General features: G+C 35.2%; 1 protein-coding gene across 2 annotated transcripts in view; it reads right to left on the bottom strand.

Annotated features, from left to right (window-relative positions):
- Positions 1 to 19,430, bottom strand: part of HELZ (helicase with zinc finger) — a 288,871-nt gene that overhangs the window by 129,906 nt on the left and 139,535 nt on the right. For both annotated transcript variants that reach the window (XM_021000986.2, XM_021000987.2), the window contains exon 13: positions 716 to 846. In XM_021000986.2, coding sequence (XP_020856645.1) covers positions 716 to 846 — 131 coding nt within the window. The remainder of the gene's footprint in view (positions 1 to 715; positions 847 to 19,430) is intronic.

The raw sequence follows: 19,430 nt of genomic DNA, 5'->3' as shown, positions 1-19,430 counted from the left end.
CCTCAAAGGTCATCTATAACAACAATCTCATTTTATAGGCAAGAAAACAGGCTCAAAGAGGTGAAAGGACTTGCCCAGGGTTGCACAAGTGTAAGTGACAAAGCTGGAATCTGAACCCAGGTCCTTTGATTTCATCTCCAATGGGTATAGTCAGACTATGAACTACAGTTAAAAAGTATCTATTCTAATAAGTAGTAATCATTTTTAAATAGTATTTCAAAGTAGTAACTTTTTTGAAGAAAATGTTTGTTATTCATCAGTCATCAATGAGATAGACAGAATTCAAGGAAAATGTAATTTACATACTAATCTATTTGGAAGTAACTAGTACATGAAACAAAACTATCTTGTGAAAAATAATCTATGAGAACAAATTTAGAAAAGGTCTGAAAAGCCATATTTCCATAATTTGCAGAAAAGTATTTCTAGTATTAGATTTTGTTTCAATATCATCAAATTAATGCAATCAAAAAAGTACATACACCATGACTCTTTTATTTAAAGAAAGGCAGAAAACTGATTGTGAATCTCTGATGTTTTAACTTTGTTTTCATATTAACAACATTTTCATTTACTCCTGCTATATGACCATAACGCCAAATGAAGATTTCATGCAAAGTATACTTGTGTTTCAGAACATGCCTTAGGTAATATGAAAAAAACTAATATGGCATTAATTTGAGTTTCAAGTATTACATTTTTTACATTATTATACCTGTTGGGACTCCAAGGTATGGTGGGAGTCATGCTAACATCTGGAAACAGAATACTGTTGTCTTTGATCCTGTCCAAAGCATAATGCATTTCACAGAGTGGTAATCGATTTAATTGAAACTGAAGTTCAACCTGCAACAAAAAATATAAGAAAAGCTTTAAGTATAATGGTAAATATCTATATAGGAATGTATATATACAGATCTTCACATATGTTAGGGGAAAAAGACTATTTTTCTGCTTTGTCTTTTTATCCCTACTGCCTAGGACAATGCCTTATTTGTCCTACACTTTTCTTTGATTGGTCTCTGTGTAGGTCTCTTGGCAAGGAACTTCCTCTACCAGTACAAATCAATCAATCAATCAGTCAGTAAGCATTAAGTGCTTACTATGGAACAAGCACAGTGTTAAGCAGTGTGGATACAAAGCAAAAGTAAAAAGGGTCCCTGTCCTCAAAGAGCTAACATAATAACGTATAGCACTTTTTACCTTCACAATAACCATGGGAGATATTATTATTATTATTATTATTATTATTATTATTATTATTATTATTGTTATCCCTTTTTTACAAATGAAGAACCTGAGGTAGACAGAGGTTAAGTGACTTATCTAGGGTTATACAAGTAGTAAGTATATGTGGCAGGATTCAAACTCAGGTCTCCTTAATTCTGGAAGGTAACCTTAAATGGGAAGCTGGGAGGGCTGGAAAAGACCTGCTGTAAAAGATGGTACTTAAGCTGGGTCTAGAAGAAAGCCAAAGAGGCAGAGGTAAGAATGAAGAGCATTCTAGGTAGGGGGAACAGCCAATACAGAGGCTCAGAGACTAGAAATGGCCCTTATATATAAGGATCGGCATGTACTATGGCTGGACCATAGAGTGGACAGGAGGGGGAAAATGTGTAAGGCGGCTATAAAGGTGGGAACAACACAAGCTGTAAAGGGCTTTACAAGCCCAAAAGGTGATTTTATATTTGATCCTTACTAAATACTTTTTCAATTTAATTAGAGCTACCAAAAGGGAAATGCTTCCCAATTTTGTTCACCATGATTATGGTAACACTTGAGATCATGCTATTTTTCTGTTTATTATGTTAAAGAAAGAGGCCAGCTAGCTACTCAGATTTTAGCACGTGGTAGTATCTTGGTCAGTCACCTGGTATCCAGGGTTAGGTCCTCAAGTTTTAAAGGCTCAGGAACCAGAATTGATTACTTTGCATTATCTGTAGGTGATTAGACTCTGAGAAACTAACTCATTGTAGCCAAAATCAGAGGACTCAACAGGATCACAGAATGCCAGTACTTTTACAAGAAATATAACTGTAGAGTAGACTGAATATTAATATTAATTAGCCATCACATTTGCTTCCCACTAGGAAAATCTACATAGAAAATCAAATTAATACTACACAAGATCATACAGTCATAGATTTAAACTTGGAATAAACCTTGGAGGCCAAAAAAAAAAAAAAAGAAAATCAAATTAATCAGAAGGCTAGTCAGTAAGTACAGAGTCAAAGTAATTTTTTTAAATTCAATAATCCAAATAGATAGCAGTATAAGACCCGTCTCCACTACAGGAGAATACTTGCAAATAGTCTACAGCCTATAAATTGATCAGAGCACTCTTTCTCCTGTGTAACCATAGGCAATTTTTAAAAGTTTTTGGCTCTCCTTTTTCTAAGTCTCTATTCAGAACATTATGACATGTAAGCAATCAATTAAGGTATAATTTATTTTAGATTAATTTCTCCCTAATCTGATTTCAGAAGATACCCTACCAGTCCCTTGATAATCAGGTATGTGCCTTGATGTCCTCACAATTACATTTGAAAAATTGATCCTACTTACAAGTTTTCCTTTCTACTAAATGACAAATTGATTTCCCTACCCAAGTTTAAAGACAAATGCTAAGCATATCACTGAACTGGAAGAAAAAATGATGAGAAAATCTGAAAACAAAAAAAATGTCATAGGTTACTTCAAATAAAAAGATAATTATTAATTATTGCTGAATGTATTACATATTTTTACTCTAACCATACAGAGGAAAAAGGTACCTGTATTTTTTAAAAACAATTAAACTCATGCCAAGGAAAAAACAGTCAAATAAAGATGCTGAAAAAGCAAAATCTATGAGGTCAAGAGATTTTGTTCAAAACTGAATTAACTAGGCTATTCCTTTTTTTCAAACCAGAGGCTAAATCAGCTATTTTAAAACTGATTAATACCATACTGTAGAGCAATTAGCCATTGGGACTTAATGACTTAGATTATCTAAGTAACAATCTCCAACTAAAAGGGATTCCTTCCTCTATTTTAAGCTCCTAAAACAAAGCCATCTCAATAACCAATCTATTAATAATTATCATAAAAACAGCCCACTATGTCAGAAACAATATAAATTACCAGAAAACTTCCAGCCCTAGACCAATGATCTTATTATCCTATGAGGTCATCTAGTCTAACTCCTTTGTTTTACAAAGGTCCAGAGAGGCTAATAGACTTGCCCAAAACCACACAATGAATCCTATGACTTTCCATTATATTATGTTATGTTATGTTGTGTTGTGTTGTGTTGTGTTGTGTTGTGTTGTGTTGTGTTGTGTTGTGTTGTGTTGTGTTGTATTGTATTATATTATATTGTATTGTATTGTATTGTATTGTATTATATTATATTATATTATATTATATTATATTATATTATATTATATTATATTATATTATATTATATTATTTTAATTATATTATATTATATTATAATCTCCTATGGCTCATTAGAGCAGTCAAAGGCCCATACTTAGCATCTGAATCAGTCACCTAGGAGAATAAGGGATTCTTCCTATAAAAAAAACTAATTATACATGGATTATCAAAGAACTCTAATACATAAGAAGAAATGGTCATTAAATGATATGGAAATTTATTTGGTAAACATAAATTTCTATGCAATTGAAAATTAAGATGATATACATAGAGTACTCTGAATATGATTATACAGCTTGACTTTATAATTATAGGTTACCTTCAATCACACCATGGACAAGGAAGTCAATGTTAGGTGACATAAGCTACCTTTTCACTAAGTGTTATACTAAAGAAAAATGGTTAGACAAAATTTCCTGTGGAAAAGGTATGGGGATTTTATTGAATTATATACTCAACATATATTTCAGCTATTTTTCAATATTTCAATAGTTCTTGTGACCTGTTCACTGAAAGAATGAACAAAAAAGCATTTACTAAGCACTTACTAAAATATAGACTATTGTGCTAAACTTAGAAATACAAATGCCAGAGACATTTTCTCTACTGTTGCAGATGACATCTATCCATGTTTTCTCATCCTATGTAATTTTCCTCCATATTCTCCCCAAGTGTTAGAGGCCATCCTCTAGCCATACGTATGTTTCAGATGCTAATACACTCATTAGGCTACCTATTATCCTTCAGTATGGTTACATGAATGGCCATCCTATTTTCCAACCATACATTTCTTTGATGAATTCCCTTATGTCCTTCCCTGCACATAGTTTATCACTGGAAAATATGCTGCAGTTTATTTACACTGACATTCTTCATTTTATTGCTCTTTGGGTCATCTACAACTTTAATGCTTCAGAAGTAAATGTAATTATACAAATTCACATCATATAGCATCACAGAGGACATTTTTTAAGATAAATTTTTCTGCCACAGGATAGCTTGATAATTGAAAATACTGTACAATATACAAGTGAAATCCAGCCTGCTCTCTTCCTCTGAATGTGTCAGTCAAACATTTATTAAGCACCTAACACATGCCAAACGCTGTGCTTAGTGCTATAGGTACAAAAAGAGGGAAAAGACAGTTCATGCCCTCAAGAAGCTCACAATTTAATTGGGGAAGCAATAAACAAATATGTATAGAAATACAAAATATGAAATAATTAACAGAGAGAAGGCAGTAGGAATAAAAAGAGTTGGGAAAGGAGGCTTCCTGTAGAAAATAGCATTTTAGTTGTGACGTAAGAAAGCCAGGTAAGCCAGTAGGCAGAGATGAGGAGGGAGAATATTCCAGGCATGAAGGACAACAAGAGAAGACAGCCAAAGTTAAGAGATGGAGTATCATACTCATGCAAGAGCAAAGAATTCAGTGTCACTGGATCAAAGAGTACACAGTAGAGAGTAAGGTATAAAAAAACTGGAAAGGTAGGAGAGGGATAAGTTATTAAGGACTTTCAACACCAAACAGAGGACTCTGTATTTGATCTTGGAGGAAATAGGGAGCCACCAGAGTTCATTGAGGGGGGTTGGAGGGTTGACATGGTGGCACCTGCGTTTTAGGAAAATCACTTTAGTGGCTGAATGGAGGATGGATTGGAGGGAGGAAAAGGAGTCAGATCCACTAGCAAGCTATTGCAATAGTCCAGGCATGAGGTGATGAGAGTCTGAACCACAGTCCTGATAGTGTCAGAGGAAGGAAGGGAGCACATTTAGATATGTTGCAAAGGTAAAACTGACAGAACTTGTTAATAGATTGAATATGGTGGGTCAGAGATAGTGAGGAGTTGAGGATGATACCTAGCTTGCAAGCCAAAGGAACTGGGAGGATGGTGTTGCCCTCTACAGTAATAGGGAAGGTAGGAGGTAGGTAAGGTTTAACAGGAAAGACAGTCAAATTCAGTTGTAGACATGTTGTGTTTACTGGACATCCAGTCTGAGATATCTGAAAGGCATTTGGAAATGCAAGGCTGAAGGTCAGCACAGAACTTAAGGCAGGATAGGCAGAATTGAGAATCATCAGCAGAAACTCAAATCCATGTAAGTTGATGAGATCACCAAGTAAGGTAGTTTAGAGGGAGAAAAGAACGAGGACCAACACTGAACCCTGTGGGATGGCTGTGGTTAGAGGGCATAAGCTGGATAACGATTCAGCAAAGGAGACTGAGAAGGAGCAGTCAGATAGCTAGGAGAACCAAGAGAGAGTGGTGTCCTGAAAACTAAGAAAAAAAGAGAGCATCAAGGAGGATTGTGGGAGAGTGATCAACAGTGTCAAAGGCTATAGAAAGGTCACAGAGAGTGGGAATTAAAAGACTAATGGATTTGGAGATTATGAGATCAATATTAACTTTAATTCTCGGCCCAATCCACCAACCATCTGTCCCAGATATATTCCTTAATTCAATGCACTGGCCAGCCATTCCATACACTACATATTCTTCATCCAGTTAGTTTTTCTTGTATAAATCGGGTAAACAGGGAACTCACTGAAGGGGCCCTGTAATGTTCTCAGGCTTGATACAATCATTACATCATCTTTAAGAAGAAACATCTAGAGGAACTCACTCTCTACAGAAAATCTCTTCCACTTGGTCCTGTCGCTGGATATCCTCCCTTACGCTAATCAAATACCTTTTGATAAGCATTTGTCTCCATTTTTATGCTTTGATTGATATTATCAATCAGAGGTGGGTTGTTTTGATCAAGGACTTTTGTATAAGCTTAACATACATGCTACATCAGATATATACATAAGGACAAGGAGATAGTCCTCATCCAAGGAGAGTTTTTAATACTGTATTTTATTCTACAGGGTTAAATGCTTTTGAGTAGATTAAAAAAAAACCAGGAGGATCATTTATCCTTGCCACTTTTAAGTCAATTACATGACTGTAATAGTGTGATTTTTCCATACAGTATCATTTACAGAAAGTATTCCTATAATATCCATGTAACTACATTAAGCACACCATCAATACACATAAATATAATTTTCAAAAAAATTATAGAGATAAGAGACTAAAGCATATGGATAAGAAGTTGCTGATGTCCTCTCAAACACACTTTTTAAAGAGTAGTATCTTCCATGGTTTATTTTTCCATTCTTTTGGTATTATCCTTCATAGGATATCTTATAAAATAATTTCTCACTACATTTAAGAATGGGTCACTTCCAGCATGGACTACCTCCACTGTATACTTAGAACGATCAAACCCCCACTTTCCAACTTTATTGTTTCAGGAGCCACTTTAATTTCCTTCCCACCTCACTGGGAATCAATCATCCCAAGAGAATTCACATACAAAACTTGAAGGAAGACAACAAACTGAGGAAAAATAGAATTGATCTACAAGTATTTTTATTACATTCTTATTTTTCTAGAAATTACAGTAATCCAAATGCGATAGTTCCACTGTCATTGATGAAATATATAACAATAAATAATAATAATGATATTAATGTGAAAAATCTATTCCATTTTCTTCTCTTGGGATGATATGTTTTAATTAGTTCCCACCAAGTGTTCCGTAAATCATTTTTATTTTTGTTGCTCCCAAGAGATGATCTTGCTTTTATAATCTGCAATTCCTCCCTGTGCTTTACAAATGACTATTTCAAACTGGCACTTCTCTTGGCTGTGATGTCTTTGCACTTGGCAAGGAAATTAAAGCCTTTTGCTGGCTAAGGTAGTTTCTGGCTCTTCTGCCTTCTTATTGCAAAAACTGCTTCAACTAAGTTAAATTTTTGCCAGGAAGGGTGATGATGATTAAGGTCAAACAAAAGTGGTACTTGAAAAGATGAAGTTGAGAAGACTGGCTGAATCACTACAAGTGACTGATGTCTTGATTGAACAGGTTAGATTAAAGATTTTACAATTTTATACAATGTTTTCTTCTCATTTTCATTCTTAGTTATAACTGGATATTGATTCTGACCTGTGTTCTAACTAATAGATAGTCTGACTGTACAAAGAAGCTGATTCTGAAATGATTCCTGCATTAGTGACAAGTTTTTGTTAATAGTCAACTGTGACTATTTTGTTTGTTTGTTCCTCACCAAGTCATATTTTCTAACATACTTTTCACCATGCTCTCCTGCAGAAATGAATTCATATTGAATTCACCAAATATACATTGGATTGTTCTGGAAGGTCTTGACATGTTAAATTTCACTGTCTCTTCTTTTTCTGCAACAGATGTTATAAAAAAAACCTATGATCATCTTCATAGTGGTATTTTTGCTTATGTTTATTTTGACCATTGCAAGAGATGACAGAATATCCCCCAAAATCGTGTTTTTTATTTCCTTTGGGCATATAATGAAACAACCTCCATCAACTTTTTTTGTATGCAACATCAGTGAAAACCCAGTGAGCAATCCTTGCACTTAGCTGCAGGCTCATTTTGTCTTCTTTTTTCATTTAACATAAGAATAATGATATTGATGCAACTTAGTTTTTCCAAGAGTGTATCAACTGGGATAATCTCACATTTCAAGTACAAACAAGTTAATATTAAAAACAGTCAAAAAAATTTTGTGATTCTTAGTACCATCTAAATCCTTTCTAAGACCATCATCACAGGTGCAGAAAAGAGACACACAGGACTGATGGGCATTTTTTATTTTTATTTCTTATTCGTAGATTGCTACAGCCAATGACTTCATCAACTGTGGTTTGACATAAGTAAAAGAAAGTATCAAGGAATAAAGACCAATATTTTGGTTGGCAGGTCAATTTGCAGACAGTTTTTTATTAGACAAACTTGCCAGTTTGAGCAATATTCTTGGCTGCAATTAGATGGCATAGTATCCAGAATAAGAAATGTTAACAGTATTCTGACCTGGTCAAATAACAACTCTAATACTGTGTTCAGTTTTCAGCACTGTGTCTTAGGAAGGAGAAGCTGGAGTACATCAAAGAGTTGCAGACCAGGATGGTAAGTATTCTAGAGACTCAGTATCACCTGGTTTAAACAAAACTTTGAATGCAAGCAGCCAAGTTGACAAAAGATTAAGGTAGGACATTATAAGGTTGAAAGGAGAGGTCTGTGACACTGTGGTGGGGGCCAACTCAGTGTCCACATCACAGACCAGAAAAGAAGTGTCCACACCTCTCCCTAGTTCATACCACCTTGGAAACACCAAAAACTTCCAAATTCCCAGAAATAGCTTTGAAAACAGCAGTACAAAAAAAAAAAAAGCTTAGCGCTTGGGTCACTCTTCCCCCATTCCTTCCCCAGGAACAGAGGCAAATTTTAACATAAAAGTTTGAAGTCAAAAACAAAAGGCTGGAAAAATGAGCAAACAACAAAACCTGACCACAAAAAGCTACTGTAATGACAGGGAAGATCAAAACACAAACTCGGAAAAAGACAATGATGTCAAAAGAGCTATAAGCAAAGCCTCAAAGGAAAACAATTTGAACTGGACACAAATCCAACAAGAATTTCTGGAAAAAAGCCAAAAATTTATTCTAAAAATCAAATAAGAGAGGTAGAAGAAAAATAAGAAAAAGATATGAGTGATGCAAAAAACTTATGAAAAGATAATTAACAGCTTGGTAAAAGAGACACGCACAAAAAAAAAATGCTGAAAAAAATAACACTTTGAAAAACAGAATTGGCCAAATGGAAAAAGAAGTAAAAGACTTCATTGATGAAAATACCCCCTTAAAAAGCAGAAATGGTTAAATGGAAAAAGAGTTGCAAAAGTTCACTGAAGAAAATAATTCCTTAAAAATTAAAACTGAGCAAGTGGAAGCTAATGACTCCCTGAGACATCAAGAAACATTAAAACAAAGTCAAAGAATTTTAAAAACTCTTTTATTAAGATGTCTCATCAGAAAAACAACTGAAAACATATCAAGGAACAAAAAATATATCAAGGAAAAACAATCTAAAGATTATTATACTGCTTGAAAGCCACAATCAAAGAAAAAGCCTAAACATTATAATTTTAAGAAATTATAGAGAAAAGCTGCCCTAATATCCTACGAGCAAAGGGTAAAACAGAAATTGAAAGAATTCACCAATCACTTCCTGAAAGAGATCTCAAAATGAAAACTCCTGGAAATATGATACTCAAATTCCAGAGCTCCCACGTCAAAGAGAAAACATACCAAGCAGCCAGAAAGAAATCATTTAAATACTGTGGAGTCACACAAGGATCACACAAGATTTAGCAGCTATTGTTGTTCATCCTTCATTCTGAAGGGGACCAATGACATCACAGGGTGATGTCTTGACTTGCATGTGAACTTGATTTAAGTGAGGCAGAGTTTCACAAAGTCTTCAGCCTCACTCTCCTTTCCAGAGTCATCAAAGTCCAGTAGCAAAATGAAAATCAAGATGACGGGCAAAGGCCCAGTATGCAGTTGATGACCTTGGCACCTTCTATGCCTGACCAACCTCTAAGCCTACTTCATGGCCACTAGAATAAACTGTTCTCATCTGCCTGTTCGATCAGGGAGAGTTTTCACATGCTTGGAGTGGAAGTCCCCCACAACTAACTGAGAGGTTTGAGGCCTCTCAGTTAGCCTCAACCTGGTTTAGCCCTTCTGCTGAGATGTTTTTATTGAGGTGTGGCCGTTGCACATACTACAACTTCTCAAGCATTCCTGATGGACCATATCTGAATTTTTAAAAATTTCTTTTCAAATACAAGATATAAGAGAAGCAGTAAAAGGATAAACACGAAAGAGAAAGGATAAGGGACTCAGTAAGATTAAACTGTTTATTTTTCTATGTGAGAAAATGATACATATAACTCCTAAGAATTTTATCATTACGGCAATTAGAAGGACTCTATATAAATAAAGGGCATAGGAGTGGGTCAATTATGTTGGGATGATCTTTTTTAAAAAATGGATGGGTATGAAAGAATGATGTATAAAGAGATGGGGGAAGGGAGAGGAAGAATGTGGGAAAATTATCTCACATAAAAGATAAATAAAAGGAAAAGCTTTTACAATGAAAGGGAAAGGGACAGCACTTTCATCTGAATTGGTTCAAAGAGGGAATAATATATCTTACCGAACAGGGAATGAGATACGATGGGGTAGAGGAGAATGAAAGGGAAGGCAAATTAAGGGAGGCAGTGGTCAGAAACAAAACAAACTTTTAAGGATGGACAGGATAAAAGGAAAAAGAGAAAGATGAACAGAAGAAAACAGGATGGAGGGAAATACATATTTAGTAAACATAACTATGAATGGGAATGGAATGCATTCACCCATAAAATGGAAGCAGACAGCAAAATTGATTAGAAATCAGAACCAAACAAGATGTCTTTTACAAAAAATACACTTGAAACAAAGAAATATATATAGTGTTAAAATAGGGGGCTAAAGAAAAATCTATTATGCTTCATTCAAAATGAAACTGTAGCCTCAAGAGACACTATCAAACCCAAAAGTCTTAGATTACATCAGTGGAAAACTTCCCTTCAACTTTTATCTTTCAACTTTGTGGGCTTCATTCCTCCCCTCTTCTTAGTTTTCAGTTTGATCCTTCCCACTACCCACAATTATCATTAAGAACAGTTGAGCTCATTGACACTGTCTGGCCTCAGCCCCAGGTCAATATTAGTCCCTTGCTTGCTGGATAACTTCTTCCTTTCCAATGAAAATCTTCAAATACTTGTTGTATGTTCAGCAGAACATCTATGGAGCAACCCTAGTACCAATGAACAAGCAAATGGAAATGCAGGACCAGAGCTTAGAAAGTAGAGATAGAAGCTGGAAGCAGAGATGCATAAATTTGGAAATCAGTGTTACAGAGATGATAATTGAAGCCATGGGACTTAGATAAAATGTCCAAAAGAGATGTTATGCTGTAGAGAAAAGCAGGATGCTGAGAAAAAAGGCCTTGGGAGAATGTTCATATCTGGCCAATGCGAAGTGAAACTAGGAAAGGAGATTGAAAAGGTGTGAACAAAGAGACAGAAGAATTAGGTCCACATACTACCACAGAATAACAGGAGAGCCAAAGAAGAAAAGAGGAGTAGTCAACAGCGTTAAATCTGCAGAAAAGTCAAGGATAAGAAGTGGATTGACAAGAGGTTATTACTGGTCACAGACAAAACAAAACTTTAAAAAGCACTTTTTTAGCTTAATAAAAATCTAACACAGATTGAGAATACACAATACTAGTTGTGCCTACAATTTTAAAAGTTCAGAACTGCAAAATTACAATTTAGTTAATCAGCAAAACCTTAAGAAACAAAGGTTCAACTCACTAATACTATCTGACCATTAAGGTGACCACTGCCCATCATTAAGCTCCACTACAAGTCCAGCCCCATTCCAATAGCCACTCCTAACAATGAGAACAGTTATCCTGCACAGGTTGGGGACAAACAAAGAAGGAGAGAATGAGAATATCTTCCGGCCCCACTCTCCTCCTCTCCTTGCCCTGAGTGCCAAGCTCTAAGGAGGAGAGAAGAGATCCAAGTTGACAAGAGTCCCCTCTACAACACCCTTCAGTATATTGAGAGCTTCACTATTCATCTGTCACCTCCTATTACACCATGGGCCTCTCCTGTTTCTCTCCTTATGCCTGTACTAATCAAATACCAGTCATTTGTAAGAATCTAACCCCCTTATCTAATCCCTGTCTCATAATAATTCTGCACATCCCCATCCCTTTGCTCTCTGTTAATTCCTTCATTCTGGATATCTTACTCTCATATTCATTCCATTTTTTAAACCTGATATCTGACCCTACTTTGACAACATATTCTAATTACACTCTCCAGCACTGACTATATTTTCTCTCACAGCATTCCTCTCACCTCATATAAACCCATCATGGAGGTGTCAGAATACTCCTTACTCCTTAAATACAATGACCTATACCTTCACTCCATCTCAGTCACAAATATGAAAGGTAGCAATAAATTGATTCAAACATTCTAGCATGTAACTTGGAACTATGCTCAAAAAGTCACTGGAATTTTATATATCATTTGATATAGCATTACTACTATTAGGAAAATACTGCAAAGAAGTTAAGGACACAGGGAAAAGATCTATAGGTACAAGAATATTTATAGCAACACTTTCTGTTGTAGTAATGAATTGGAAACAAAATAAGAGCAACTGGGGAATGGCTGAACAAATCAAAGTATTACTGCCTATGTAAATCTCAGCAATTTACTTAATCCCTCAATGCTCTAGGTAACTTTTTTGTTTTCCAAAATTGTGTCTCCCCATCTTGCCCAGACTTGACCTCCAGCCATCACTGAAAGGCTGAAGTGGTACTGCTGATCACAACACTTTGATAAGCTCCACTTCTGGCGGGTCAGTTCCTCCTTCCTTAGGCAGCCTGGCATTCCTCTCCCCTCACCAGAGGCTCAACATATTGGTGCCAAAATTAATGGGAATACCTTTATCCCTACTATGGCACAGAACTCCTGAGTTCAAACAATCTACCAGCCTCAATCTCTCAGCAGAAGGGACTGCAAGCATTCATCACTATGCCCAGCCTCTAAATAACTCTTTAAGACTAATTTGCAAAGAGGAACTGACCTGCATTGGTAGAAAGAGCTTCCTAATCAGGGATATATATATATGTGTGTGTGTGTGTGTGTATGTACACACACACACACACATATACATATATATACGTGTGTGTGTGTGTGTGTGTGAGAGAGAGAATTAATTCGCAGCTCTAGTTCCTATCCCCAGTTCCCCTGCCACAATATGACAAAGAATGGAAAGAGAACCAGAAGAATTTAGACAACAAATGAATACTGCACCCTTCTTTTTTCAAATTCTCAAAATTCCTGTCTTCCTTCAAGGCTCAGTTCAGGTGCTACCTCCTCTGCAAAGTTTTCCTTTAAACCCTCAGTTGTTAATTTTCTTTTCTTTCTCAAGTATTATTATATCTAGATCACTTTGTCTGATTTCTCCCTTGTCTCCTGTGTAATATTTTAACCCCTTCAGGATGTAAGTTCCTTGAGGGCAGAGACCTTTTTATTTTTTATCTTTCAATCCCCATCAGCTAGCACACACACTGCCTAGAACAAACATGAATATACAAGCATCTTTGGGAACTCTAAATACCAATAGCAGATCAATCCATCTCTGACTAGAAGATAGGTCTTAGGGGAACTTCCCTGAAGGACACAGAGTTTAAGTAACTTGCCCAAGGAGTACTGAAAGGTAAGACTGAAAACATAAATTAGGCCAGATTATGAAGACCATAAAATGCCACGAAGTCAATAAATTATAATGAAATGACAGAACTAAAGGGGAAAAAATGTAAAAAGAACTGAGGTATGGAAGAAAAACTTGGAAAAATAATTAACAGCTTGAAAAAAGGTATAAAACTGTAGCCAGGAAAAAAAACTCCCTGAAACTTAGAACTGACCAAATAGAAGTTGATGATTCCACGAAACAAGAAGAAATATTAAAAATCAGCATAGAAGAATATATAAGCTATCACACAACAAAAACAACTAATGTGTAAAACACACTGAAAAGACATAATTTAAGAATCACTGGACTACCTGAAAGCCATGACCAAAAAAAGAACCTAGACATCATATCAGATTATATTCAAGAATAACTTACCTAGCAAAACTAAGTATAATCCTAAAAGAGGAAAAAAATAGACCCTTAATCAAAAAGACTTCCAAATATTCCTGATGAAAAGACCAAGCTACATAGCAATTTTAGAATGAAAACATAAGAGTCAAGAGAAACAACAAAAAATTAAAAATGAATGAACTATCATAAGAAACTAAAAAAGGATAAACTGCTTATATTCCTATTTGGGGAGATCAAAAGAATAAGAAATAGATTATACCATAGTCCAAGATCAGAAAAAGAAACTGAATGAGTCATAAATGAACTACCAAAGGGGGAAAAACCCCTGGAACAGATTGTTTTACAAATGAATTCTATCAAATGTTCAAAGAATAATTTACTCCAAAATTACATAAACTCTTTGTAAAAATAAGAAGTCCAGACAACAAGTAATTAAGCACTTACCAGGTGCTAGGAACTACATAGGTGTTTTAGATATAAAGAAAGACAAAAATATAGTTCCTGCTCTAAAGTACTTCACAGGCTAATGAGGGAGACAAAAAAATTGTACATAAAAGATATATACAGGGTAAATGAAAGATTATCTCAGACAGCAGGGACTATCAGTGGGGAACCTGGAAAGACCTAAGGCAGAATGTTGGTTTCAAGCCTAATCTTAAAGAAAGCCATAAAGTGGAGGTAAGGAAAGAAAGTAAAAAGACACAAAGTTGAGAGATTGAGTATCATATGAGGAACAGTAAATAGACCAGCATAGTAGATACAGAAAGACAGACTGTGAGGGAACAAGTATTTATTAGGTACCCACTATATGTCAGGCACTATGCTAAATGTTTTACATATATTATTTTATTTGATCCTCACAACACCCCTAGGAGGTAACTGCTATTATTATCTCCATTTTAAAGTTGAGGAAATTGAATGTAAGAAGCCTAGAAGGGCTTAGCCAGTGCTTAGCACAATGCCTGTTATGAAGCTGACACCTCACCAGTACTTGCAGACTTCACAAGACTTAGAAAAGGGCTTTAAATGCTAAACAGAAGACTTTTTACATTTGATCCTGGAGTTAACTGAGAACCACCAGAGTTTACTGAGTAGGGAGATGATATGGTCAAACCAGGGTGTAAACAAATTAGAAGAACAGAGAAGAAATTACCTTTCAGATCTGTGGATAAGGCAAGAGTTCACCTCCAATCAAAGAACAGAGAATGTTGAAACAAATGGATAACTAGGATAATATAAAATTGAAAAGCTTTTGCACAAACAAAATCAATGAAATTAGAATTATAAGGTAGCTACAGATTATAAAATAAACCCATGCAAATCATGGGCATTTCTATATATTACTAACAAAGCCCATCAGCAAGAGACAGAAAGAGAAATTCCATTTAAAGATACTGTAAACATTATAAAATATTTGGGACCCAAGAACTATACTAATACAGTTACAAAACATTTTTCATACAAATAAAGTCAGATCTAAATAACTGGAAAAATATCAGTTGCTCATGGGTAAGCCAAGCTAATATAATAAAAATGACAATTCTACCTAAATTAATCTACTTATTCAGTTGCACAGCAATGAAATTACCAAAAATTATCTTATATAGCTAGAAAAAACAATAACAAAATTCCTCTGGAAGAACAAAAGGTCCAGAATATCCTGGAAACTAATAAAAACAAATGCAAGGGAAGGTAGCTTAACTGTGCCGGATCTCAAATTGTATTATAAAGTAAGAAATACAGTGGTGGATCAGTGGAATAGGTTAGGTATGCAAGATACCACAGTCAATGTTTGAGAAATCCAAAGCTCTAGCTTCTGGGATAAAAAAATCACTATTTAACAAAAACTGCTGGGAAAACTGGAAAACAGTATGGCAAAAACTAGACATAGACCAACATCTTACATCCTATACCAAGATAAAGTCAAACTGGATACATGATTTAGATAGAAAGACTGATACTATAAGCAAACTGGGAGAGCAAGGAATAGTTTACCTGTCAGATTTATGGAGAATGGAAGAATTTATGACCAAACAAGAGACAGAGAACATTATGAAATGCAAAACGGATAATTTTGATTACATTAAATTGAAAAGTTCTTCCACAACCAAAGCCAATGCAACCAAGATTATGAGGGAAGCAGAAAACTGGGAAAGAAATTTTATAACCAGTGTCTCTAATAAAGGCCTCATTTATAAAATATATAAAGAACTGAGTTGAATTTACAAGAATACAAGTCATTCCCCAATTGATAAATGGTCAAAGGATATGAATAGTGAGTTTTTAGAGGAAGAAATTAAAGTTATCTATAGTCATATGAAAAAATTCTCTAAATCACTATTGATTAGAGAAATGCAAATCAAAACAACTCTGAGGTACCATATCACACCTATCAGGTTGGCCAATATGGCAAAACAGGAAAATGATAAATGTTGGAGAAGATGTGGAAAAATTGGAACAATGATGCATTGTTGGCGGAGTTGTGAAATGATCCAACCATTCTGAAGAGCAATTTGGAACTATGCCCAAAGGGCTATAAAAATGTGCAATACCACTTCTGACCCGGCAATAGCACTTCTGGGGCAGTATCCCAAAGAGATCATAACAATGGGAAAAGGACCCACATGCACAAAAATATTCATAGCAGCTCTTTCTGTGGTGGCAAAGAATTGAAAATTGAGGAGATGTCCATCATTTGGGGAATGGCTGAACAAGTTGTGGTATGTGAATGTAATGGAATACTATTGTGCTATAAGAAATGATGAGCAGGCAGACTTCATAAAAACCTGGAAAGACTCATATGCACTGTTGCTGAGTGAAATTAGCAGAACCAGAAGAATATTATATACAGAAACAGTCACACTGTACGATGACTGACTTTGATAGACTTGGCTCTTCTCAGCAATGCAAGAATCTTAGACAACTCCAAAAGACTCCCAATGGAAAATGCTATCCACCTCCAGAGAAAGAACTGTAGAGTCTGAATGCAGATGGAACCATACTACTTGCTCTCCTTTTCTTTTGTTGTTTTGTTTTATTGCTTCACTCTCGTGGTTCCCCCCTTTCGTTCTATTGTTCTTTATATCATGACCAATGGGAAAAATACGCTTAATATGAATGAATAAGTAGAGCCTATATCAGATTGCATGCTGTCTTGGGGAGGGGAAAGGAAAGGGACTGGGAGAAAATTTAAAATTCCAAATCTTATGGAAGTGAAGGTTGAAAACTAAAAATTAATTATTAAAAAAATAACTAAAAAGTTAACAGTGAACTGAAAAAAAAATCATTGCAGCATATTTTTCTGATAAAGGTCTGCTATGCAAGATAATAAAGAAATTACTCAAATATAAAAAAACAAAAACCAATATATAAAAGACGATCAAAAGATATAAATAGGCAGCTCTAAAAGGAAGAAATCCAAACAATCAAAATTCATTTTTAAAAAACGTTTCAATTTCAGAAATGCAAATTAAAACAACTCTCAGGTTCTAATTCATCATATAGGCAAATGTAACTAAAAAACGAAATTTACAGTCCTTGGATGGGCTTCAGGAAGACAGGAACATTAATGTACTGTTAGTGGACCTGTTCATTTGTATTGCAATTCTGAAAAGCAATCTAAAATTCGGCTTAAAAATTACTAAATCAAGAATACCCTTTGATCCACTTACAACCTACTAGGCTTATACTCCCAAGAACTCATGTATACCAAAAAACTTATGACACTAAAATTGAAGTGTTGCCTATCAATTGCAAAATGGCTTAACAAATTATGGTATACAAATAAAACAGAATATTTTTATGTCTTTAAAAAATGACAAAATGAATCACTTTAGAAAAGCCTAGGAAGATTTGTATGAACTGATCCAGAATGAAGTAAGTAGAATCAGGAAACAAAATATACAATAACAACTGCATACAATCTGTGAAGAAAACTTTGCAAGACATAGGAGCTCTGATCAATACAATGACAACATATGATTTCACAACAGAAAGATACCTACCTCCTGATAGAATGAGGAATATACTTTTGGACATGTCCAATGCAGAAATTTGTTCTGCTTAACCATGTCTATTTGTACAAGGATTTTGTATTCTTTTACCTTTTCCCTTTTTTTAAAATTCATTTTTGGGGGAAGGGATGTCGCACAGAGGGGAATTACTGACAGGAGAGCCAAAAGGGAGAGAAGAGAGGAGATGGAAAACAGTCATTTAAGTATTTTTGTATTTTTGTAATAGACAGAAAAGAACAAAAGGCCAAAAATCAAAACAAATAAGAGAGTTTTAAGAATCATTTTAAATTCTCTTTTTCTGTTCTACTTATTTGGAAATGTTCATTTTATTTGGTACTTATAAAGTTCAGAATAAAAAACTATCCTTAAAAAACCTTAAGTGGTCCACCAGTGCTAACAAAATAAAATCCAACTTCTTTAGCCTGATGTTCAAATTCCTACAAATTCTAGAAAGTATTATCTTTTCAGCTTCATCTCACATTATTCCTTTTGCATAGTCTATACTCTAAACCAAAGTAGACTACTCATTTTCTCTAAAAATATGCTGCACTAACTCTTTCCACTGAGATTTTGCTTATATTACTTATAGTTGTTAAAAGATAGGGAACTTTATCCACCCTTTCATGTCTGCCAGTTAACAACACTGCATCCATCTTCCAAAGGCCTAGTTTAAATATCACCTCCCTCATTTTGTCAGGGCTATGCTATCCTTGGGCATTTGTCTGCTAACCAATCTCATAGATGTAAGACACTAGAATATAAGAAGTGCTAAACAAAGGCCCTGAGGTACCCTACTGACTCTACATATAGTAAGCCTTTAGTGTCTGTAGAAGAATTAGGAGTTAAATCAGAAATTCAGGGCATAAATAAAATTTAGCACCTTTTCTCTGCACAAGTCCACAAAGAACAAACCAAGAGGGACTTCCAGGTCACATGAGGAAAAAGATGATGGACTAGACATTTTCCATGATTGCTCAAACTTATCCAAAACAGAAATTATACAACCAAAAATAAAGCAGCTTCAGCTGTCTCCATTGTCTAGGACATCCAGAATTCAAAAGAAGATTAAAACACACACACACCATGAACTAACACCAACTGACACTGAGCTCATTCAGCATTCCTCCCCCACCTCCTACACTATAGACAGTGAGGCAATAGTAACAGACCCAAAGACCTACAATAAAACCCAACTCCATACAATTTCCCTCTCCCTCTTTCCAGTGCTATGGAGACCCCAACTCTAGGTAGTAGAAGTTTGCTCAACCAGAATGGCAGGCAGCCTATCAGAAGCAAAAGCCTGAAAGGGGCCACAACCCTGTAATACTAGGGCTACAAAGCTCTGAACTGCTGGTCCTGATGCAGACAACCCTATAAAGCAACATGGGGG

The sequence above is a fragment of the Phascolarctos cinereus genome, unplaced genomic scaffold, assembly GCF_003287225.1.
Source record: "Phascolarctos cinereus isolate Bilbo 61053 unplaced genomic scaffold, phaCin_HiC Scaffold_5;HRSCAF=322, whole genome shotgun sequence".
NCBI lineage: Eukaryota > Metazoa > Chordata > Mammalia > Diprotodontia > Phascolarctidae > Phascolarctos > Phascolarctos cinereus.
The sequence above is the reverse complement of the archived record's forward strand: the minus strand, read 5'-3'. Positions and strand labels throughout refer to the sequence as shown.